This window comes from Bombus flavifrons, chromosome 5 (assembly GCF_040668555.2).
Source record: "Bombus flavifrons isolate JBK064 chromosome 5, iyBomFlav1_principal, whole genome shotgun sequence".
NCBI lineage: Eukaryota > Metazoa > Arthropoda > Insecta > Hymenoptera > Apidae > Bombus > Bombus flavifrons.
The window spans coordinates 13,893,145-13,918,269 of record NC_138446.1 but is presented as its reverse complement, the minus strand read 5'-3'; the positions used below and the strand labels follow the sequence as shown (position 1 = coordinate 13,918,269).

The 25,125-nt window shown below is 40.1% G+C and overlaps 1 protein-coding gene across 2 annotated transcripts in view; it reads left to right on the top strand.

Moving 5' to 3' along the window:
• The window catches only part of nmo (serine/threonine-protein kinase nemo), a 222,173-nt gene that overhangs the window by 162,466 nt on the left and 34,582 nt on the right, over positions 1–25,125 (top strand). For both annotated transcript variants that reach the window (XR_011173250.1, XM_069114000.1), the window contains exon 4: positions 7,231–7,337. Coding sequence is in view for 1 of the 2 variants with exons in the window: in XM_069114000.1 (XP_068970101.1) it covers positions 7,231–7,337 (107 nt within the window). In the remaining variant the exon portion in view is untranslated. The remainder of the gene's footprint in view (positions 1–7,230; positions 7,338–25,125) is intronic.

The window sequence follows — 25,125 nt, the reverse complement described above, 5'->3', positions numbered from 1 at the left end:
ACGCGTTTTATACGTTTAACACGTTTCATAGAAAAAAGATCTTTAAAACATCTATCGTCAGAAACTTTTCGTATCTGTCTCAAATTTTTCGATATTTTTCATTTTTCAAAATAAGAGCAGAGATTAAACGCGTGGGATAGAGGTACGCGGTGAACCGTGTTATTGCCTCAAATAATTGCGCTATCTCGTAGCGTGATCTCTGGATAACGCAAATATTTGTCTAGCCCGGTAATATTGATAATCTATGCTAATTCGACAACGCCGCTAACCGCGTTAGGTTCGTGCTAGTTAATCGATTAACTAGAAGGGTGTTTCTCCTTCCCTCTTCCCTTATGTTATTAGAATAACGCGAATGATCATCCTTAGGCGTGTATCGATACTCGTCAAAGGAAATTACGCCTGGCCATGGACCATCGTTTATAGAAAGCTACAGTGGTTACAAAAATTTGTATTCTATTTTATACGATTGTATTTATTCTAACATCTACGCAACGATTAATCAGACCCAAGTATATCAAATTAATCGTTTGGTGGTAGTTTTATGCGACTATAAAAATTTGATGCTACGGAAATAAAGCGTACAACTTGATAAAAGATCGTTTGATGGAAAAACAAAGGTGTATGGCAATACTTTCTGTAGTCATCGTACTTTAAATACATACATGCTTGATTAACAAATTGTTGCATAATGATGGAATTTAGGAGTTTCAAAGAGAGTTTGCAACGCTGTTGGCGAAGCTTTTAAATGGTTGAAAGTTGAAATTACTATGGTGGTCCAGGGAATCAGCCAGTTTATGTGTAAAGTTTATTCGATAAAAGTTGATATTTACGAACTAAGGCTATCGTAGTTTATAGTCTTCGTTAATGTTTTTGCCACTTCTGCGATCACTCGTTGCACGCGAATAGCGTTACTTGAGTCCAGTTGCGAGCCAGTATACTCGATATTATTTATCCTTCGACGACGACAGCATAAGTAATTCTTCGTTCTTAATAGTTTTTAATTTCACAGCTTTCTAAAGTTCGATAACTTTCTCAAACGAAATCGGACTACGCTGTTCCACAGTCGCTTCGTCAACGGCGCAAAAATTCCACGTATCGAACGACGCGTGTCACCCATTAGACACTGTCGATCGCACAACCAATCGCAGCGAAAGTGCAATTCGTTACTTCCACTGGAACAATGGAATCTTTTTATCCAGATCAACTAGCCATATATATACAGCAGTACCGCGAAAACTTGCTTCTTAAACGCTCGAGACCAAACAGAGACTCGACCTTTCACCGAGATATCCGTCGAACGTGTTAAAACTTTAAAACCCATCGATCAAGGCGATCGATTATTGTTAGCCTTTTACTTCGGTCCCGTTTCAACAATTTGTTACGTGGGCGTTTCTTCCAAGGGATGATTGCCAGGTGAATCGCTTTATTAAACGTGTTAAAGCAAATTCTATTATAGCGGACGATAAGCGCTTCACCCTTTACATCGATAATCACGCGTTAATTCCTTTTCGCGATTCACGAGAATCAGTTGAATATTAAACGATCGCAAATCCAACGACTAACGTATCAGCCTTTGCTCGTTCAACGAATTTTTCTTCCTTTTTTAATTCGTCGTATCTCTGTGTACACGTAGAACTTAACGTGAGAATGTTTGAATAATAAGAACTTTTCAGTGAAAGTATTTGCAACGTAATTTAACCCTGCTGTTCTTCTTGGTACTTTCTCTGTGTGGAAAAAAAGGATACTCATCCTTATTAATACAATCAAGATTACAATTAAGGTTACAAGAACCAATTTTACATTTCATAAAATGTATGAATAAAAGTTTTAGAAACGTTTAGTACTCTGAAGAAGACTCATTTGCATATAAAGTTGTATTAAATTATTCGTTTAAACTTGTCATTTTTCTTGTGCACTTTGTCATATATATGTATAATAATTTCTTCTATTATGGTAGAAACGTTTAAATGAATTCTTAGCTGTTCTCTTTCTAGATACCGTATTCGAAAGAATTCCAAGATCGACTCGTCGTTTCGATCGCGTTTCACGCGTGTAGTTTATTGGTAATCGAGATTCATCGAGCAGATTGTTAAGCTTATCGAGACCCGACTGATTGTCAAGAGAAAGCTGACGATTGTTTTTTTACGCGTCTTTTTTTTTTTATTTCGGATCGTTCGTAGAGGATTGATGGCGACGCGGTTAAAAGTGTTTCGATGGCACTCGATCGACACGGTGTCGGTGAAAAGCGAACCGGGAAATCGCGATGGAGCCGCAAACGCGATTAAATCTCGGCGCGAATTCTAAATAATACGCTGAAAGCGTCCGCAGCCCTTCGGCTGCGATCGATCCAAGCTCGCCGGAATTCTGTTTCGTCTCCATGGATTTTCACTGTCACGTATGCGGCATGATGATTTTTATTCGTCGTTTCACGCCTTAAAACGTCTCCAGGTTAGTTCCGTAGTGATACTCGGCTCGTTGGATTAGCGAGAAAACTGTTTCGTTTTCGATTTTAAAACAATGTTCGAACAAGCGCGGGAAAATTCGCAGAGGTAGCCGAAATAGCGAGAATTGTTTGAGAAACGAAAAAAGCATATTTCGTAATTGGCTTGAGGTAGATCTGGCGTGCGATTAGCGAGAGTCAGCGCGTTCTATCGTTTTTCTCTTCATCGACGTTCGTCGGCCGATGAAGTCGGAGTGAAAACCGTCGAACGTGGAGGATCGTGCAGTTTATTTTCACCTCTTTTCTCTTTTTTTCTTTTTTTTTTTAAGCAACAAACTCGTAAACGCGTTTGACGCAGTTGTCGTATGCCAAGTATCGCGTTGTTGGTAAAAGTGTTCGAGCGAGAAGTGTCTCTCTCGTTACGTCGAAGAATCCTTTATCATCTCTGTCAAAATTCAAGCGCGAGAGGTAATTGGTCCGTGGCTATCGGGTATCTTTCTTCTATTAATTCTTATCAATTCGGAAAGCATTAGCAATTCCCCTTAGTTTTATGGATTTTTAATGACAGACTTTTTAAGATAATTTTAGCTTGTTCTTTTTTCAAATTCTCGGGTTCTATGGTCGGTACACTTGGTTGGCGTTTACTGTCAGACGGAATATTGGAATATTTATCGTACCATGAATACCAAAGAATGTTGTTATAACACAAAAAGACGAACAACTTTTTTCATAAGTAATTGTTAAATGATTTAAAGAAGAAACGCGTGTATCACGCGTTAAATACAGAATTTTATTAACGTAAGAGCAGAAGCTTTGAAGTTACGAGGTAAATAATTTAATTAATTAATGAAATGATACGAACATCGTCGAAACGGGTCTTGCGAACGATGTTTTAAAAACATGCGAACCAACTTCCTACATGACCTAACATCGTCGCTGTATAACGATGCTATATAGTCTTATTATCGGGCAGCAATCTACTTGTCCAATTCGCTATGTCTCAACCTTTGCACTGATAAATCATCCTTTATTTTCTCACAATTAGAAGAAATTTGGTCAGGCTTGGATTATGGTTGACGAGGAAGAATCACATGCCGCCAGTTCCAGTTTCTCTTGAGCAGAATCGCTGCACGGATTCTCACCAGCCGTCAAATCGATCGATCAATCTGGGAGGATCTCGAAACAGGTTACCGCGATAGGTTCTTAACTCGCGGCGCGGCCTCGTACTCCATTCGTTTCTCGCGAAAATATCCGGCCTCCCATGAGCTTGTGCATCCCGTGGACGCGTCTGCTACTTGGAAATATCGCGTACGAAGCGGTCCATCGATCGTATTTCAGAAGAGACACGGCTCGAAAGCGTGGAACGTCGGCAAAGGCTGTGTGCGCTTAGGTGTTTCAGTCCGAAGCCAGCCGGACCAGTCGACTTGCATACCACACCAGGTTCGCAGCCAGCCTCTACCTGCATTCCAACCTACCAGTCGACCTCATTCCGCCATTATACTATTTCATTCCCCTCCAACCTTCTCTCTTTCTCTCTTTCGCTTTGACTATGTGCTCGTCGTGCTGGATAAAAACGAAATTTCGAAGGACGCGCGCACCGATCGAAGATGAATTACGTTCTCGTACGGGGAAGGCTGATGGGGAATACGGTGAGTGAGATGATTCTTGCGATGGAGTATTTTGATGGAAATGCGAGAGTTCTGGAGCATTTCCAAGGTTTCGGAAACGAGGAAATGTAAATGACATTTAATCGTTCGCACGCTGTGTTTCGTATTTTATCGTATACTTTGCCTCATCGTCTTCGTTCTTTCGATAGATGGATCGAATAAAATAATTGGCTTCTCGAATGGGAATAGCGGAAGAAACCGAGGACACATCTGTCTTTCGATTAGAATATCATCCTACATGTGAAAGAGATTTTAATATTTCATACGGGAGAACGAGGAGTTAGCTGGGAACGAATTACGTTAACATTAATGGTAGAATAATGTCACCCATTATAAAAGCGTACGAGATAGCGTAGAAAAGAGGAATAGATAAATAATCCATAAGATAGCTATTACTACACAGTTGCATTCATTCGTATGTCTTTCTGTCAGGCTAATTTAATTCTTTCTTCGTCTTTTTCTTCTCAAAGCGGAAATATACCATGCAAACGTGCTATTCGACGAAACAACTTCAATTGCTTTTTACGAAAGATAGACAATTACGGAACAATATACCGTAGCTTTTAACGAAATATCAAATCATACAGGACTCTATCGATCTTGTCAACGATACAAAGTCGAATAAAAATGCTCGTTACTTTCATACGTACACGTATACATGTACGTGCAAAATTATAAGCCGATCGACTAATATCGTCAACGTAGGGACGACACATCGCGCGAGACAAAAAGGGAACATCAACGTGGAAAAGATGAAATCGAACGTTCGTAAATGCTGTGGTTGGGGAGTTCCGATTTACAGCGGAAGCGGAGGAAGAGGCGCGTGCATGATGCCACGGTTCGATACAACCACCCCATTTACTTCCGGCGTAGCCGAACGCTCGACCATCGTTCGGATCGCGTAAAAACTTTTCGAGTACTTTTTATTGCCTCCGCTTGCCCTCTTTCTTGGCTCTACCCTTTCTTCGTGGCATGGCTTGTCGATCGAGGAGCCTGTTCTTTCTCCTTCCATCGTGAAATTACCGTGCAGCGAAGTTACGGCAGGGGGTCGATAAGTTTCTTGCGAACAAGGGGGTGCTTGTGATTATCGTAACCCTGGTAATTGGCCAACTTTACAGGCTCCGTGTTTTTCGTCGATATGCCGAGATTCCGGATTTTTTCTCACGAACGATGTGATTCGGATTAATCCGCTTAGCTTTGATTCATTTTCAACGTAGGATTTCATGTGGCCTAAATTTAAGGAGCTCGAAGGTTTTTCTAAGGGACAGTCTGTAACGAATTTTCGGAGAGTCGTCGAAAATGACTGTGAAACGAATTTCGAAGAGCGTGAAATGGAAATTTTTGTCGTTCTTTGTTCGATTGTGAATTTGCTCCGTTTCGTTATTCGTATACGTTTAATGTCCTATCGGGAGCGAGTTGTTCTGTGCAAAAAATTGACCATACGTTTGATGTCTGTAAAAACTTCTTTGCATGCATTTTTCATTTTTCGTACGAGAGGATTAAGGAAAGATTTAGAGAAAGAACGATGTTTCAGGCTTTAAATTATCGACCCGATCGCGGTCTCGCAACTTCCAACGACAACGAACCAACTTTCTTTACGCTTCTAGAAATGTCCATCTCTCTTCCTATCATCTTCGAGACACGATATAAAAACGGAATCCCCTTACAAAACGTACAAACACGATTAATCGAAGCAAACGTTTAACGAAGGAAACGTGATGGGTCACTTTTATCCACAGTTCCATTAACAAAAGTGGATACTTCTGGTAACGCGAGTTTCCGTTCGCCATTGTCCACGAACGGTGGCGGCTTAACTTTCTGAAGAAGTTTCACCCCGTGGAGCCGGGGCCAAGCGCTGTAAATTACCCCGGCAGGTTTATTAAGGCCAGCTACTTTCGTCACGGCTCGACGTCATCGGACTCGATTCTTCTCTCTCTCTCTCCTCTCTTTTTCTTTTCTATTCCGCTTCTTTTCTCCCCTTGTGCGCCATTCCCCTCCTTTTTTCCCTTCATTTCGACGGATTAACTTGTTGGAGGCCGACGAAGGAATCCATTAAGCCGACGGATCAGGAACGAGAACCACCTGATTGCCAAGGTTTTCGTCGTAGCAGACGTTCCGATCGACGCTGTTACCATTTTATTTTTCCGATAAAGATTAGTTTCTGTTTCCTTGTTCCTTTTTTATTCGCATTTTGAAAGATTTATCGTTGAAAATGGTAAATTACTGGGAACAGAAGGTTTCGCAAGGGCTGTTGAAATGTTTGAAAGATGATTAAAACAGCATTCCTATGGGGAAATTTTGTAATTACAAATAAGAAAGAAATATTCGTTATATTGTAAGAAATATTTTCTTGATGATAGCGAACGAAAGATACGGATGTCTTCTTTAGCGTAGATTCGATCTACGTGCTAACAGATTTCACGCTATTTTCTATAAGTAATATTATACAACGTAACTTACTCACTGGTTATATAAAAATACAATTTACTATAATCCACCTGTTACGATGATCCAGCTTTAATTTTCCTACCTTCCAATTTACGTTATTAAACTTTCACAATTCGCAAGTAAACTTTCAAATCGCGCAGATAAATTTTGATGAAATAACCTATGAATTTGATAGCGGCAATTTGTAATAATTCAACTCTTCCACTATCTTCGTCTTATCCTCGTCTATCTGTTCGTAATTTCAGAGCAATCCGTTTCCTAATGATCCACCTATATAATCCAGTCGTAACTCTAATTTTCTTACATTCCACTTCGCGCTATTATCAGCTCATATTGCTGTAACAAGTGCGCCAACGAGGATACCCTAGATTCCAAGAAGAAGGAAAAACGAAAAGGAAACGAGAAAGGGAGCGGTCCGGAACGAGTCGTTCAAATTGATTCCCGCGCGTGTACTCACGCGATTAGCTTGATAGATCGAGCTGGTTTTATCGAGCGACCGGCATATAGAGAGTTAATATTCGTTGGTAAGGTTTTATCGCGAGTCGTAGAGGATCGTGTAAATGACGCTGTGAGAGAATCAGCCGTGGTAATCGAGCGGCTCGTTCCTTCGATACGGTTTAATTTCAGTTAAGATTCGATGATTGTTCATAAATTCCTTAACGAGCATCCGCACAGATACGTGATCACGGAGCTGCTTCAGAGCGATCTGCACAAGATCATCGTCAGCCCTCAGCATCTCAGCCCCGACCATATCAAGGTCTTCCTCTACCAGATCCTCCGAGGTGAGTAAATATAAATTATTCTTTGCTTCGTTTGAATTTATCGAATGTACTGTAGTAGAATCGCACGTATTCTCCATTCTTTCTTAACGACTCTTTCTGTTCTTTTTTTTTCTTTTTAATTTGATCATGATCAATATGGATGAATTGAGATGTAGAATTCGAGTCTTGTTAAAAGTTGTATCTTTAATCCTTTGCACTCCTATGTCGAGCGTGACTCGACATCACTTTTTATCTCAGGAGTCCCACTCGATATTTTTCCAGTTCCATCTTTTTTTTTGTGAAACGTGCGAAAGAAAACCAGAGTTGTATCCTGGAAATTGTTTCAAGATATATCGTGCACTTAAAAATTAGAAAATACAACAATAGTGTGAATAAAACTGGTATTTAAGTGAATTGGTTTCTTCCTTTATTTATTTAAATTGTCTTATTCTTTAGTTAAAGTAAATTTCAAATAAAACACTTGAAATCGTTGGGAGCTGCTGATAACGAAATTGAAATAAAATTCAGAGTGCAAAGGGTTAATACGACAATCAAGAAGCTTGATACATTTTTTTAGCTTTATGGGAATATTATATTTATATTATTACATTACATTACGCTACATCAACCGCGGATTAGATAGATACAACTTTCGTAACGAAATATATCTTCGACGTGACAAACTTAGCTCATTTCGGCAAATCTCTTAAGCTGTCAGGTTCTCGAGGCAATTGGTAACGAGCAGGAAAATAATCGCGTGCCATTGGAAAATTGCTTCTAACGAACGTTATGTTCGTTGGTGAATTTCACGGTATCGAGGCGGGTAGCATCGTCTGCAACGGATAAACGCAGATTTTCATTTCGTTACGCGGTTTTTACGAGCGAACGTCACGTGCAGCTTGCAGTTCGAAGGCTCTAATCGACAGAAACAGGTATCAAGTGGGAGGAGGGGGCGTTTGGTTGCGCGTGGAGGCCATTTTGTCGGAACTCAGCGAGTCTTCTCGGTTCGTTAGTCACGAGTCAATTTCCTACGAGGCTGGCGCTCTAGCTACGTTCAAACCCAACGATTTGCATGCTTTCCCGCGTGTATCGTGAAAATCGCGTTGATTTTTCGCGCGAGAACAGACAACGAACGTGGTAGGATTTTACGTTCCGACGAATAAATATGAGAATTTTAACTTAATCGTGTTTCCCTCTTACTTCAAATTCTTTCGATTTTCACGGAAATATGGAAAAATCTAGTTGTAGAAAATACGAGATACGAAGAATCGCTTTTCTTAAAACATCCAAAGCGTTTCTTGCTCGATGAAAAAAAGGGCAGACTGCGATAGAAAAATTCGAGAAATTCTTCGTCGAGCTAAGCTCGCCAAGTGTAGGTACAACCACGAAGAAAGTTTTTCGTTGGCGAAAGTTTTAGCGACACGCGGCTCGATTCGCGCGAAATTTGGCTCATCAAATTACATTGCTCGGTTCGATGATATAGGATCTCTTTGAAGTGGCAAATCGCCCTGGACACTGAGAACCGGCGCTGAACTTCGTACAGAGCCTAAACAATTCTACATAGGAAATGACAGACGCTTTGATGGCGAAACGAGAGTCGTTATTCTCGAGTAACTACTCTCGAGTCGTCGGTTCTTCGAGCGTTAAAACAATCCGAATATTCGAAATCGATTTTCTCGAGAACAGAGTCTCGTAGGAAAAATTTGATTTCACTAGAGGCGGTGCATGTGACATCGTTTCTCTCGCAATTTTAATTCGACGAGCCAATATTTCGCTAAGTTTTGTCATTAGTCGCATTAGAGAAGAATAAATCTGTAAACTTGATGAAAATATTTGGAAACTTATCGTGTAAAATTTTAACGTCCATATGGTATAGAAAATATTCTGAGATATCATTTTGGTACTGTAACGAGACACGACTATGGTGATTATATGCGTCAAATTTGAAAGCAAGAACGTATGTAGAAATTAGAAGATTTTCGTAGCAAACGTATATTCAGAATGATATGAAAATCGAGATTCGAATTCCATTCTTTCTTCGAGAGTTTCTGGAAATTTAAGAAAACCGTGCAACTTCTTTGGACGATTACGATTCGCAGATTACGAATTCGAAGAGACAAGATTCGATAAAGTTGTCGGAAGATTGGAACATTGTCGAGTATCCTAAGGGTTAATTAAGCTTAGCTTTGTCGATCGAACCGTGAAAGACCTGAAAAGACCAAGTTTCCACGGTAGAAAACTCGGTGTTGGAATGATATCGATTCCTTGAAACTTGCAGAGATATCCATTGTCGGGATGAGCTTTATTCAAGCGTGGATTTCGCGAGCGATCGTTCAAAAACAACGCGAAAGAAATTCTCGAACGAAGAAACAAGAGGGTGGAGAATTTCTTTCGCGTTGTTGGAAAGAAAACAAAAACGTGAGAAAGAAATGGAAAGGAAGAGAGGAACGTAAATCCGAATGATCATTCACTGAATCACGAGCACAGAAAAATCAAACGAAAGAAAGAAAGAAAGAAAGAAAGCAAGAAAAAGGAAGAAACCCGGTGGATAAAACTTCTTCTTGTAAATATCTGCGTTGTGTTGCCTGCAGCGTTGAACCAGGGAAAGAGTAAACAGGATCGTTTCTATTCATCCCTTGGGATCATCTCTGGATCTCCGTGATGTTAGAGCGTTCGTCTGGCAACGTCTGACGCGTCGAATTACTCGACCATCTTTCACTATGGTCAGCCAAGTCTGTCTGTCCAGTGACCGTCTCTTTCTACTTTGCCTCGCTCCTTTGCATTTCGCTTTATTTACATGTCTTGATAACGCGTTAATTTTTTCACTTCTTTCTCTTTCATTCGAAAACCTTGTTTCTCTTAAATATTAATGACGAATCTGAATAAAGATATCCGGGTCCTCTTGCACAATAATTTACTACGTAACTGGTAATATCGAAATACTTCAATCGTCGATAGTTCGAACATCGAAAATGTTGCTTCTAATCGTAAGTGAAATTTATAATAAATTTTAAATCTTTCTTTTTTTTTTTATGTGTACGACATACAACGACTTTTCACTATCTGCCTCAATTTCTTCAGATTAACTTCAAGTAGCCACGTTATACGTACGTTTCCCACTAAGATCGCAAATTTTACGTGAAAAATCTCTCGTTAAATCCTGATCTATATTTGGCTTGCACTTTAGCCGGCTTTCCTTCGAGTATGCAACGATAATTGTTATCAAGAGTTAAGAGAGCCGTCAACCCTTTTCCTCGCTGTTCCTGTAGTCAACCAGCCACGATATATTCCCTCGTTTGTTTCTACTTCTTTGTTAACGCTAAATCCCTTCTCATTTGAAAGTCTAACTACCAGCACTGGCACTGCCGGAGCTTTTCAAGGCGTTTCTTGCGGCCTCACCGAGCAAAACGATCCATCTCACTTTCTGTCTAGCTCACCCATTCCCCAATTTTCTTTTTTCCCTTCATTCTCGTCTAAATTATGATTTTCACTCGTCCCTGCTGCGCTTTATCGTCCTCTCCGCCTTTTCTCCCGACTGTTTGCGTAAATTCGTGTTATGGAAATGGAAATAGATAAGCGTTTAGCAAGAGTTTGTCCAATCTTCGACATTTGTATATATTAATATATTAAGACCGAACCGGAGATTCCGGTTCTTTAAATGCTAAATTACTGGCGGTAATGGATGACATAATTACTAGATGATTAGCAAATTATTTTAATGAATCTTCCTTTCTCCTAAACTATCAGAGTGTTCGTAAGGAAGAAGAAACTGTTGTATTCGTTGCAAGTCCGTACTTTCTACGCTGTTTTTTCTTTATCGAAAAGTATCGACGAGGAATACTAAACTTTAGTAGATTTCGATTACAAATTTATCTTATCGACTAAAATATTCGCAAGAAGATAGAAACCATATCGTGTCTGTCTATTAGAAATTTTCTACGAAGTTATTCCCAGAGATCGACGATACAATATCAACGAAGAATATCTTCAACGAACGCGTTTAAAAATTTCAGTGAAAAATTTATCCAATTAAAAAGAGAAACAGATTACAATTGCTTTCGCGAGTTCGCAATATCCTCGTCTTTTTCTTGCTCTCTGTCTGTCAGAAATACAGTACTCGGGTTTACAGTGTTGCGATACGACAGGTAACATTTTCGCTAGTAACAAGAACGCAACAAAAGTCGAACTCTTTCATTCGTTTCCCCAATGGAAACGCGTTTCCGCGTAATTAAATCGAATCGGGTGTACAGCGCGCGATGACGAGCGTAGGAACGCGGGCCCACGGCAAGATCGCTTTAAATCAATCAGCGTTCGCGCAATCGGAAGTGAAATAGCCCGTATCAAACGTATTAATTCGCTGTTTTTTTTTTTTTTATCTTTCTCTCCTACTCTTTTTCCCGCTATTGCTGTCTTGATTTTTTTCGTTGCCGTTTCGTTCGAAACGCTTGTTACAAAAGCGTCAGATCGATCGACGCAACGAAAACGGACGAATACCCACGCGGAACGCCGCGTTACGACGAACAAAACCGGAACACGGCGCCCAGTCAAAAAGTGAATGGCTCGGTAAGAGTTACAGAAACAAATTTCCCATGAAAATTTCGACGCAAGTGTACGTACATACAGGGTGGTTGGTAACTGGTGGTACAAGCGAAAAGGGGGTGATTCTACGTGAAAAAAGAAGTCGAAAATATAGAATAAAAATGTTTCGTTTGAGGCTTTGTTTTCGAGAAAATCGACTTTGAATTTTCGCTCGGTACGCGTGAACTTTATCACGTCTCGTTATAACGCATCTCACTGTAGATCGTTGTCTCGATGGAAAAATTAAAAAAAAATTTTTTTTATTCTATATTTTCGACTTCTTTTTTCCCGTAGAATCACCCCCTTACCGCTGGTGTACCACCAATTATCAATCACCCTGTATATGTCAGAGATGTAGGGACAACGGGCCTTTCTTTTGGACTTTTGGGAAGATTCCCAATACTTTGGTCTAAACTATTCATTGTAGCTGTACTTAAATAATAGAACTTAGAAGTAGTAGTTATGATACGATCTGATTATGTTTGCCCGAGATTTGTGTCAGTGGGCTTGGGCTCGAGGTGACACAACTGGTCGTCGAACGTAGCCACGGTTAAGGGATGAACGTTTTTACTTTACAGTAGAAGTACCAATATTGAGGAATACACGCTGTATTAACAAACAAGCCCCGGGGCAGGAGCTGTGACGGCTCTACGCGGGTCTGCCTAGTAACGGCGCCTGGAGCTTTGTTGATAACCCCGATCAATATGCAATTGACAAGTGTGATCGTGTCAGTCTTTTATTCTTATGATCTTCTTGGAGAGTTTACACACAACGTCTGGTGAATCAGTCAGAAAGATACCGTGCGTCACAGCTAACGTCATTTGAGTTTCAAAGCATATTCAATTGTACAAAGAGATATCCCGTTGACCGTTGATTCGTTTAAACCTAAGAACATTGCCTTTGCTTTAAAAGTGATTAATAAATACGTTCAATTGTTAAACCTTGTTAAATCAACACTTGTACACATAATTGTAAATATAAACCTCTTTGAACAACTACGATGGCTTGTCCTAATGAAGATACGCAACGCGCCCCTAAAACTAGCGCCAACCCGACAAACCCGACATTTATATTGTTACGTTCGGTGACTTTGTCCAAAAACCAGGCCCCACGTCGTGGGCAAGATGGCAGCCAGATGTCTACACATCTTTGCTGCGTAGCCTCAATGGCCTTCAGGACCCACTATAAATCTTGGCATTTTCATAGTCGAGGTCCTTCAGACCAAACAAGTATCTTTTATTTCAAGTGTTCCTTACATTTATCGTCTAGTACGGGATGATACGGGAAAGTTGGTTTTCCTCACGTTCGGTATCTCCCGCTAGCAACTTTCTCTCGGGGGCGGCTAAGATCCTTCCTAGTTCACCAACCTTCTTTTATCCAATCAGAAGCAACGTCTACTGTCCTCAGTTTCCTAGCCAAAATTGTCATTAACAAATCCGCTTTCCTCTGCCACAGCATCGTCACTGAACTTCACTGATTCTCCAACCTTTCGATCGGTCAACATCTCTTAACCGGGTTTCCAACTTTAGATCAGTCACCTACTTAACACTATACATACGCACCAGCGTAACTAGCTTCTATATAAAGTTGTTGGAAATATATAATATTATAACCTGTTAAACTCGGTGTTATACTCACTGAACTACCCCTATTATTCTAACCAAAATAAAGGGGATCGATCATTTCGTGGCGTCGATTGTCTAATCGTAACGGGAATTTACGATTCCCGTCGACGTGCTTCGCGTCTGTCCATGAATGGTCGAATAAACACACACACACACACACACACACACACATAATATATCGGAGATCGTAACAGTTGTGACTCAAATGAAAGAAGTTACCGTATAGGAATCGATATCTGAGATTAAATAATTTTAGTCAGGAATAACCAGAACCGTGGAAAATTAATATTTCTCAATAACGTAATTTTTTTCAAAAGTTCCTTCAAGACTAGCGAATACGTTTTCGCGAAGAAGTTCGACTGTAGTGGAAATGGAGCTACCGATGAACCCCTTTCAAATAAAATTCCACGGGCAGGGCGGGGGTGGCGAAGCTTACTGTGAAAAGGGAGTAACGACACCACTCGTGTCCGTCCTTCGACAAGAACCCTTTTATCCCAGTCGGAGAGAATCAAAGTCGCGTCTCAACGTGGATCAAAACCTGGAAATTTTCTCCTTCGCTCCCTTCGAAATGTTCGCAACGCGTCTTTCATCGCCCCTAACCATCCTCTTCTTTCCTTCCCCTTTGGATTATTATCGAATCTTTATTGAAAAATTTCTTTGCTGTTACTCAATTTACGTGGATATGAAATTCATTCCGCCTGTGGTTGATGGACAAGTATTTTCTGCAACTAGAATAATTCGTAGAATATCGATTATCTCGGTTATTTAAATAGCAGATGCTTGGATTGCTTGAAAGAATACTTTTTACTGAAGAAGCGTGAAGGGTTAGAGAAGCCTGTAAAAGTAGGAACGCGCGTTATTGCGCACCCTTAAAGACGAGAATACTTAAGGGTGGAGTGGTGCGTCGTTATTGATAGTTGCTGAGAAATGTTTAGGCAAGTTTCCGAGTAAAACCGAGATATAGGATAAGTATTCCACGAATTCTGTGCTGTCTATTAGGGTTGTTGGCTTATATATCGTACGAGTTTCAGAACGCTCCACGTGTTTGAATAAATCGTACAGTGACCGATGGAAGTAGTAATTAATAAAATATCGAAGATAGATACGAGCTTGCTGTTCTGTCAAAATGCTTAATCATCGTCGAATATTCAGCATTGAACGATTCGTGTAAAAATTCGTATAAAAGTCGCGTGAATAATTTGCATAAATTCCGCGTAAAAGTTTTTGATCGCAACGTATACCTATAATATCCAAGCAATTCATACAGAAAATTCGTAGAAATTCAATATAAATGTTTCTGGCCAGTCTATGTCCAGAATATAACCATAACACGATATCGCTATACTGGCTATTATTATCAGTAATCCATCTACTAAAATAAACGATACCTGTATCTCTTCTGAAAAATATTTCCACGTAAATTACGTTAATAAACCTTCCGTTCTTCCATCTTTCTATTTCGCCCTAACAAACTGAGCTTCCAAAACACGCAACATTTCTCGACACGCCCTAATGTCTCGGAAACACCATACAGTCTCCTCCGTCGCTGCGATGGCGTCGCAATTCTTCAAATCGATCGACAAAAGAACAGACGAGGCGCGTCCCCCTCTCTCTCTCTCTCTTTCTCTGTCTCTTCAAGCAGAATCGTCGTGTAATTATTTTGAAAAAGTCTATGCCCCACCCTGTACACCGAGCTTCCTCAACTTGTCCATCCCCCAACGGCTGAAGAATGCCGAGTTAATTAAACCCACGGCCACTCTTTTCTCAAAGCGGTAGGCTCGAAAGCATTGCTCGAAAAAAATCTTACTTTAAAGCGGTCGCGATTCTTCCTCCATCTGTGTGGCTCCGCTCTTCAGCAACCCCGGCGCGACGCGTTCTCCACCCCCTTTATCGGGTTGCGACTCTCTTTCTCTTCCTCGTCCCCGCAATTTCTGTTCTGTCTGCTCTGTCCCGGCCGTGTCACGCGGAGATATGCAAATAACGGAGAGCGTCATAGTACGCGTGGGAAGAGAGACTTTCGTGAAAGGAACACAGCCATCGAGTAATAATTATCGAGGCTGTGGACACGTGCGAGGTGGCACACAGCGAATATTTATATTCGTCGAAGGAAGAAGAGAGATTCGATGTTATTTGGAAGTACAGTTAGTCGCGAAAGTTTGCTAACGTTTGTGGAATTTCGTGAATTAAACACGCACTTCGTCACGAAATTGTTTATACGCGTAAGTCTCGCGTATTCGATCTTACGATTGTTCTTGTCGTATTTCACGTATTTGTCTGCAGCGTAGATCGTTCGAGTGGCGGGCTATAAATTTGACTCGTAGGATTTCGTTTGTTTTATTACCAAGCTTGTTATTGTTATACGAGAGGATTTATTAGTTGCAACTCGTAGTGGAAATATTAACGAGAATTTAATCGACGTGCCACTTAACGTGGTCCAGAGGTTCTGAAAAAAACGCGAAGAAACTTATACGAGTCGGGCATGTTGAATTTTCTTGTGATATTTGTGATGAAATTTTCCATGGGATGTTCCTATGTTCCACCTTTTCGTTAGAGATCGTTCAGTTGGCGGTTACAGGTTAATGCACGAGCAAGTGAATATGCCAAGCGTCGACTATCTGGCTGGCAAGATTCCTATTTCCCAAATTTTTGGTGTGTCACACGATGCTGACTCAGAGTCACGATTTTTGAGAACGGAGTCACGCTTTCTGAATAAAAGAGCGGAGGGAACTGGGTCGCGTAGATTTAATGTACCGTTTAGCGTGCAAGTAACAAAGAGCAACTAAGAATTTGTCTGACGAGTATGGAGTAAAATTAGATTGTTCTCATACTCTGTACTCTTGTACCTTGTGCTCGTGGAATTTCCAAGACCAGTTAAATTAAATATGCCCTCCACCCTCGAACAAAGTGCACCACGTACTTGATTAACTGAAATTTGTACCAGCCAAATATATGTACTAAGATGTAAGAAACTTAACCTTCGTATTTCTCCGTTTTATATCTACAATTCTTTTGAACGATCAACTTTTCTAAAAGTTCTCCTAAAAAAATCTCAAGTATCTTTAGCATTGAGTTTAGAACATTTTAGCGTGTTTAAATCGTGACTAGTCTGAGGGTGTTTACTCGCATCGTTTTTTCATGGACGAAAAGGGAAACTCGCTTAAAAATTTTATAACACGTAGCGCAACATTTTCAACATTTTATATTCCTTTGTAACTTCCCTATAAATAAACGAAAATTCCTCGTCCAATTATAAGTCACAATTCGAAATGCTTAAATTACGGATCATATCGTAAATTAGTAAACAAAACGCAGTAATTGAAATCATTCTTAATAATAACTTGCTCTGAGATACATTTCTCAGATAAGATACAGTTGAGATACATTTCTCCATCGATTTCTAAATTTTCTCCTCTTTCGGGACCTAAGAGACGCCTACGTTAAAATCCCTGTTTATCATTTCTATTTAAATCGGAAAATATTCATCGTTTAAAATCGGAATTAAAAATCTCGGTCAATGCTCTGATATTAATGAGCGCATTTCACCATTGGCAATTTACTCGAACAAAAATGCAAAGCGACAGAATGTTGAAACGTCGAAAATATTCAGGTACATCCCATCGATGGCAATCGACGATGTTAAACTCCATTCATCGATCGAGCATTTTACCGAAGGTTGGAAACATCGAAAGAGCGGGAGGGGTTAGGTTTTGCGCGATCGATCCTCTTTACGAGAGCTGTCCGTGGCACTCGGGTGAAACGAAATCGTCGTCGTCGAGCAGCTGGAGGGTAGCGAAAGGGAGAAGGAAACGGCGTGGCACGCCAGATACGCGCGTTAATTTATCGCGGTTCTATTCCGTCGACTGGTCGTGTTTCCGCGAGTAAAAAGAAACACGCTCCCTCGGAAAATCGACATGTTGCTATGACGAAAAATTATCGGGTTCTTGACGGAAGATTTTTTTTTATTCTGGAAACCTGTTCCGAACGAGGGCTTGAAAAGATCTAGATCTTTGATATTTAGGAGTACGGATCTTGAATATGCTACATATCCATAGAATTAGAATTAGAAATTGATTTTATGCGATAAGAGATTAAAGTGATATAACGCGATACAAAATAAGTAAAATACAGATGACGCTGTTGCTGTTTCAATAAAAATTGACGTTGATAATATCGAAAGCATTTGTAACAAGAGTTTCCAAAGGATAAAGATGCTGTTGGTACTTTTATAACGAGTTTAAGGTAGGATCTTCACGGTTATTTTTATAAACATGGTTGTTGAAGTTGAATACTATTGTAATATACCTGACGTATATAGAGTTACTTACGAATTTCCTTCAAATATTTTTACACCGTACGTTGTATTAGAAGTAAGTTGAATTGGCTCGTAAAACTATATTAAATTCTTGGAATCCACAAGTATAAATTCCATTACGATGCGATCGATAAATTCTGCGATGTTACGTATTCTCAATCCTTTTTACCAACGTCGTCACGATTTTCCAAACTTTCAAAAACAACCCACGATTTGTCCCAGCATCGCGCACGCGAAAACCAATTAAAATCTCAAAGAAGCATCCTCCGCAAACCTGACACAGCCTGCAAATAAACAACAAGAAAACCCTGTAAAACCAAAATTCTGGCGAACGGGACAAAGGCTACGAAACCCTTGGAATTTCCACAGCAGACACAAGAAACCCTCTCTGTTTTTAAGCACCGTCGAAAATCTACTTGCCAATTGCGAGCAACGTTTGCTTTCCGAAAAACCGGGCCATCGTTAACACCGCGTAGTCGCTGGGTTTGCTTCGTCGAAATTAATTCGTCAAAGAGCCAACAGAAACAACGACAACGAGTTAAAACCCGGTGTCTCCGTGTTCGCCCCTTTTCCACCCGCTCATCCTCCACGAATGTATGGAAGTCGGCGCGTTAATACATCATGCCGGTGTCTATAGTTTTGTTTCTCTTTCGGCCGGTAGTTTTCGAGGGTAATTTGTCACGGGTGGTTCCGTTGTTCGCGCGTGTCGCGCCAGGATGCGCAGGAATCAGGATACAAAGGAAGGAACGTCGGTCTGTGCGCGGTTGAACGATATTCCTCCGCCTCCGGAAGAAGCATCGTGACACGGCGAATGATTATACACACTCCGATGAAGATGCTTCTTTGAATAATAATTCCGCGGTATTCCTTTATTTTTCTCCCTTTTTCTTTCCGACTAGCGACCCGTGTCGAAGAACCCTTTTCCCTTCTTCTCGAATGTGAATTTCGTTTAATGAAAGGGAGGATAGAGAAGAATGTGATTCTTTTACTATTTTTGCTTTTGAAAGTCTTTGAATATCTCCTGTCTTTAATAGAATTTTCATATTTGCCATAGACATTGGGCATTAAATAAATTGCAAATTCTTTTTAGCAAAATTGTTACTATCCATAATATTTTCTCGATTTTCAGTGTATGATACGTACATCTTCTTCTGGTTTCATTTAGATCGAGATCTACCTAGAAAATTTCTAACGAGGCGATTAATCTTTCTTGAAGAATGTAATCGACAACTATTTTGCATGATACCTGTACAAAAAAACCTTACAAAAAGAAAGTACATTAATAGAAATTTAGTTACTATTTTGAAAAGGACACGATTAGTCCACTACGGACAGGAATACTTCAACGAAAGACTAAAGAATAGAACGAAAACTTAAGTAGCCCATGTACCAATTTCGATTCCTAAAAATGGAGCGTATCGAAACGAAGAAAGTGGGCGTAATTTTGACGTAGACAGATAGTTGGCAAGATGGATGTAAGCAGGTGTCGGCGCATGAAAGTTCGTATCGCATACCGGATGGATCTGGGACTCGGAAAACTCGGCGAGTTAATTCGAGACAAGAGGAAGAAGAAGAAAACGCGGCCGGGGACACTGTTGGACGAAATAGGGTGCGACTAGATCGCAGAGATAATAAAGCTGAAATACTGGAACAATTCTCGACGTGCTAACTACGCTCTTATAAGATTTGCATTAATTTTCACGTCTAATGCGATCGTCAACACCCTGAGCACTTTACTACTTGCAAGCTGTTTACTCGCAAAAAAGAGTCCTTGTTGCTAATTCTTGGATAAACAGAAGGAAAGAGCAAAGTCGTCGAAGACGGAACGTGAATCCAGTTGTTTGAGATTCCAATAAAAATTTGAAGATGTTGTATACAGTTGTATACATCTGTGACAAACCATTCTTTCGCGAAACTCTTTCTTCCATAATTTTTTGCTTCGCTGCAAACGAATACCGTAGCTGCTGATGTCGATTTATTAAATTTTATACGTTACAGTATCAAATAGATTCTTGCAATTAACGAAGAGTTTTGCAAAACGTTCGTATATGTATGAAAGAAAAAATCTTTAACGACAAACTGTTATTTAGGAATTTACAAATTTCCTAAGAGAAGAATAAACGTTCGGTCGTGAGTTTCTTCATTTAGCCAACGATCATCGATCAATCAGAGTCGAGTACGTGCATCAGCAACGATAGTTAATGTTTAATCGAGCTTCGTTTAACCCTTTGCACTCGAGAGGCGACTTTCAGTCACCAAGGCATTCCGTGCTGCAGCTCCAGTGGCGACCGAGAAGCGATAGTAGTCCCTGTTTATGTTAGATTTCGACATCTCCAATGGATGAGAGTGCAATATTGGTTCGTAAATTGGTTCCTCAGCTCTTTGTGTTCTTTGTTAGAAAGTGTAAAGTGTTAAACTTTAAAACGGAGATAAAATATTTAATCCCATATCCCTGCGAAACTATGGTTCAACTATGGTATTGAAACAACGTCTCCAACGTTAGTTCGGATTCGACGATCATGGCAAAAGTATTATAGTTTAGAAACCCTAAAAAAGTGGTTTTCGGAAGTGAAATGAAGATGAACTTGATTTTGAACTGTTGAAAAGTGAGATTAATTATATCAAGAATGCATCTTGGTGAATGCTTTATAAGTTATCACACAGAAAAAAATACAGAAATTAATATTACAAAATCATATTTTCAAAGGTGCAAATATACATAAATTATTAGAATATAATGTTTTTGTAAGTTAATTTGTATATGAAATCATTTTGCACTAGCTGTAAGACTCATCCGGAGTAGCTGCTACGCCCGGTCGAAAAAGTCCTCGAGTGCAAAGGGTTAATTCGTTTATCCTACTTACTCTTCTTTCAACTTTATCGCACTGATTCTTCGCTATTAAAGAATATACGTTTGCGTACAAGTTAAACTTGTTATAACTAGAACGATGATATGGCTTTTTAACCAATGACTCTACACTTTCTGTGACATCGATCGAGAAAAGTATAGGGGTAAAAAGGGTGTAGGCGGATGTCTTCAATCACCCTCGACTGGAACTTCCGTGAAATCGAGCAGCTGTCACGTCAAACGTAAGGGAAGATCTCGGCATTCTTTCTCGACTATCCTTTCCCCGTGATTGTTGCTTTTTCCCCGCGGGAAGAAAGAAACTCGGCAAGTTAGGAGCTCGCTCGAATTACGAGTTCGGCTAGTTTCGGGCAACGCATTTAATTTAGGACGAGTCTTTCTTATCCATCGAAATAGACACACGGCACAGATTTACAAGGAAAATTTCTAAAACGAAGTATTTTTCATCGTTTGCTCTTGCTATCAAATATCATCGAAGAAGAATGCAAAATAAGATTCATCGTGACGTTAAAAATTTCTTTTCTCGCTCCAACTATTTAAGAAAGCAAGTCTGATTACCCTTAACCCTGTGCACCCTAGTCCTTAACCATTTCAGCTAAAATTATCAGACGTTTAAAGGTGCGTTCTTGATAGCCCGAACTAGACATATCTTCGACATGTATCGATGTATTTATCCGATGTATCGTAACGTGTTATTCTCCTGTTCCTATTGCAATCTCCAATAAGTAAATTATCATTATTTTAAGCGTATCAGACTGTCTATACGATGTTCCACTACGAACTGAACGTTCAAAGTATCGAGACTCTAAACCACAACAAAGAAGAGAACGAAAGACAAGGAAGAGAATGAAAGAGGAAATGGAGGACTACGATTCTTCTCTTTCTTCTCTCTGAGTTTCCAGAGGATTTTTCTACCTGATATCGAATGTTCTCACGGGGCAGAAACGTTTCGGTGCATTCGAACATTCCCACCCGGTAGAAGATTGCACGTAAAGCCCCGGACAGATAGAGCAGCAGAGTTGCTCTTCTCCTCTTGACTGGCCCGAAACCAGTCCTGCCACCGCCCATCCGTGACCCCAGACCCCGTCATCCGGTCGGTTTGCTCGCCGCGGCTTCTCCTCCAACTCGCTTAACCTCCTCGCTCCTTCCTCTTCTACGATGGCCTTCCACGCTTCCTTAACTATCCTCCATCCATGATGTTTTAATTAAGCCGATCCTTGTTCGATAGGGCAGAGGCTGTCGCTATCTCTGTCTGCCATTTCTCTTGTTTATCCTGCTTCTTCTTTTTTCTTTTTGAAACAGGAAGTCTGTTATTTTGTTAGAGTCTTCGGTCTTTAGAGGATGTGGTTTCGCGTCTTTTTCTTCCACTTAAACCTTGCTTTTCTTTCTTTCATTTTCTGCTTTTTTTTCTCCCTCGCGAACGGTGAGTTGCGGTAATTTTTTTTTTGGGGGGGGGGGAGGTTGTCGAGGTGAGTTATGGAGGGTGTGATTGATTGGAAATTCGTATTTGCGGTACGGGTGATAGATTTCAATCGACGTTGTAAATTCTTGCATCGTCCTTTCCACGTTGCAGGATTTGACGTAAAAGCGCACTTTTCTCCGATCGAATGAAAATTGAACATTTTCGAAAGCAGCTAACAAGCATCGTCGAACCTTTCGTTCTTTTGCGCAATGAGACGATGAACGTCGAAGATTTTTTTTAAATACTTACATTCATAAATAAAATCGTCGTTCTAACCAAAAGATTTTGCGTTTGCTCGTACAAGGAAAAGTTTTAACTCGCGAGATTGTTTTCCTTTAATCTAGCAAATGTGGCCGATACTAAACATAAACAAACGATTTGAAGCTACTATACGGGCTAATATAAAACAAAAATAGACGCTCAGATACGCAACTTCTGTGCCACGTGATATTACAGAGGGCTGGAAGCTTAAAAAGGCGATGCATCAGAACCGTGCTCACACTTCCTCTTCCACAACCAAGGCTTCTAAGCTTTTGAGCAGCGTTGCGTCTAATAATTCCGTCTTCTCGAACGTTCAAGCGCGAAAGGTCTCTTTTTTCTTGCATTTCGTTTCTCCGCTCGCGCTTTTCAACAGCCAAGCCCCCCTTTCCTCGCGTTTTAATTAAGCCAAGCTTCACCTTTTCTCAAACAAGATCACGATATTTGACCCCGCCTTGTCCTCGTGAAAGCAACCAAGAAACGGGATTAACGCTCGCCGTGTTGACGTTTCAGGCCGGCGGCGGCCCTTAGTTTTCCTTTCTTTCTTTTCTTTTTTTTTTTTGTATTTTCCGCGACACGAAAGCGAGAAAGAACGGGCCGGCAACAAAACTTCGCAATAGTAACGCGACCTTTCAGCGGCCGCCAGCCGAGAAGTGCGAAATAATGCGGGCGGATTTCATTCGTGTTGTCAACTCGTGCTGTTCCTCAGCTTCCTTCGTCTCCTGTTGGACGTTGCGCTCCCAGCGTGCAGGTTTAATTAAAGGAATATCGTTCCTTTTTTAATCGCTGAGAATCGTCATCGGTGAATGTTGATTGTATTTTTGATTGCATCGGTGGAGGAATTTTGAAAGACTGTTAAGAGTGAGAGTTCGCGTGAACGAAGGATTCAGGATGAAGAACGATTCACGAAACGCAAGTGACGATTTGGTTGCGCGTAACAGGAACACGTGTGATACAAGGTCGGTCGAATTGTCTCTGGGATCAGCAACAAAATTTGGGAAACATACGCGAGTATCTTTGGCGAAATTAATATCGACTTCTATTGAGAGAGAAGCGTGATTACGTATAGTCGTTTATTTTCATTATATATAAATTAACAATCGGACAACGACAATAATAAACAATAATCTTTTATAGGGAGTTATTAGGAGTGTTATAGTTATTAGGATTTATTAGGAGTGTGGTATATGATTGAATAGATCAAAGAATCCCGTGTGGATCGTTGAAAAGTTGAAGAATCATTTCAGAGCCGAAAAGAAGAAGAGATTTTTTAGAGAAGTGGGAGTTATTCCAAGATTCGTTTTTATCGTCGATATTACTCGACGTAAACTTTATTATTCAACGATTAAAAGCCTGCTACAACCCAACGTTTCTATAAGAAAGGAAAGGAAGAGAAAGATGAAGGTAGCACAGAGTTATGGACGTGTCTGACTGTCCGATCTGTGACGAGAGTATTCTACTTGCAAGTGGTTCGAATCAACGATCGCACGAAAGAATCTTTAACAGACGAAGACATACTAAATTTAAAGTGTTTCGGATTTGTGAAAGGAAACTGGTCTGCGTAGAATCTTTACTTTGCTATGCTATACGTAGTACAACGTAGGCGATACACTAATTGTGTATTAGGAAATTGAACGCTCGAGCCGTAAAAATATATGAAACTTTAGTAAGTCTGAAAAATTCTGGCAAATTTAAAGCGATAAAATTAAACTTCGGAATTTACATGTAATTTATATTTCATCAGTTTACTAAAATATTATAAAATCAATTGCATTCTGTAATCAACGAAAACAAAGTATTCCAGACAATGTGCCCTTTTCACGACGCGTCAAAGATACAAAATTCACGTTTCATAAGCATAATTACAAAGGATCGTAATTAATCGAAAAGCCGAACAACATTCTCTTCGGAATCACTCGTATATATAATTCGATTGAAAGTGGCGATTTTTACGATCATTTTCATTGAATGTACGCGTTTTAAACAATTATTTATATAAGAAGTGCATGGAGATATTTTTGCGGGAAACAAAATGAGAAAGAGTTGAATTTCATTAGCAGGTTAATTAAACGAGCGACAGGAATAAATATCGAGGATTATAAATGCGAATGACGCTTGGTCACGTGGACGCGTTAACATTGAATTATGCTGGCGTTCACGTGTTCCAATCGACTTTTATAGATCGAGTCGGTTTTATTGGCGCTTTTTACTTCTATTTTTTCTTCTTTCTTTTTCTCTCTCTGTTTTTTCATCACATCCCACGTGCTTCGACACGTTCTCCGCTGCGATTGCTCTTTATTCCGCTCTGTTCGACCATCTGATATGTGTGCATTCGTATTCAGCAAATAATACTACCGCGCTGTTTCGTTCGACACTCGATAACACGTTCGAATCAACTTTCGATTATTTTCTTTTTTTCCATGTTCCTCTCCTATTTCGAGAACATTCGGGGCTTCTCTCGTGAAATTAAACTCTGCATACAGTAGGAGAGTTAAATGTTGCGAGAGAAAAGATGATCGAATGGATATCAGTGAACAGAGTTTTAGAAATAACTAGCTCGGTTTCATTGAAATTATCGTTCTGAAACATTGAAAATACCGTTAAATGCATTTGGATTATTCGAGTGGTAATTCAAATACACGTCAGTTGCGGAGGAGTGGAAGACGAATATGCATAAAGTTAAAAATGTGATCGTACAAATTATAAAC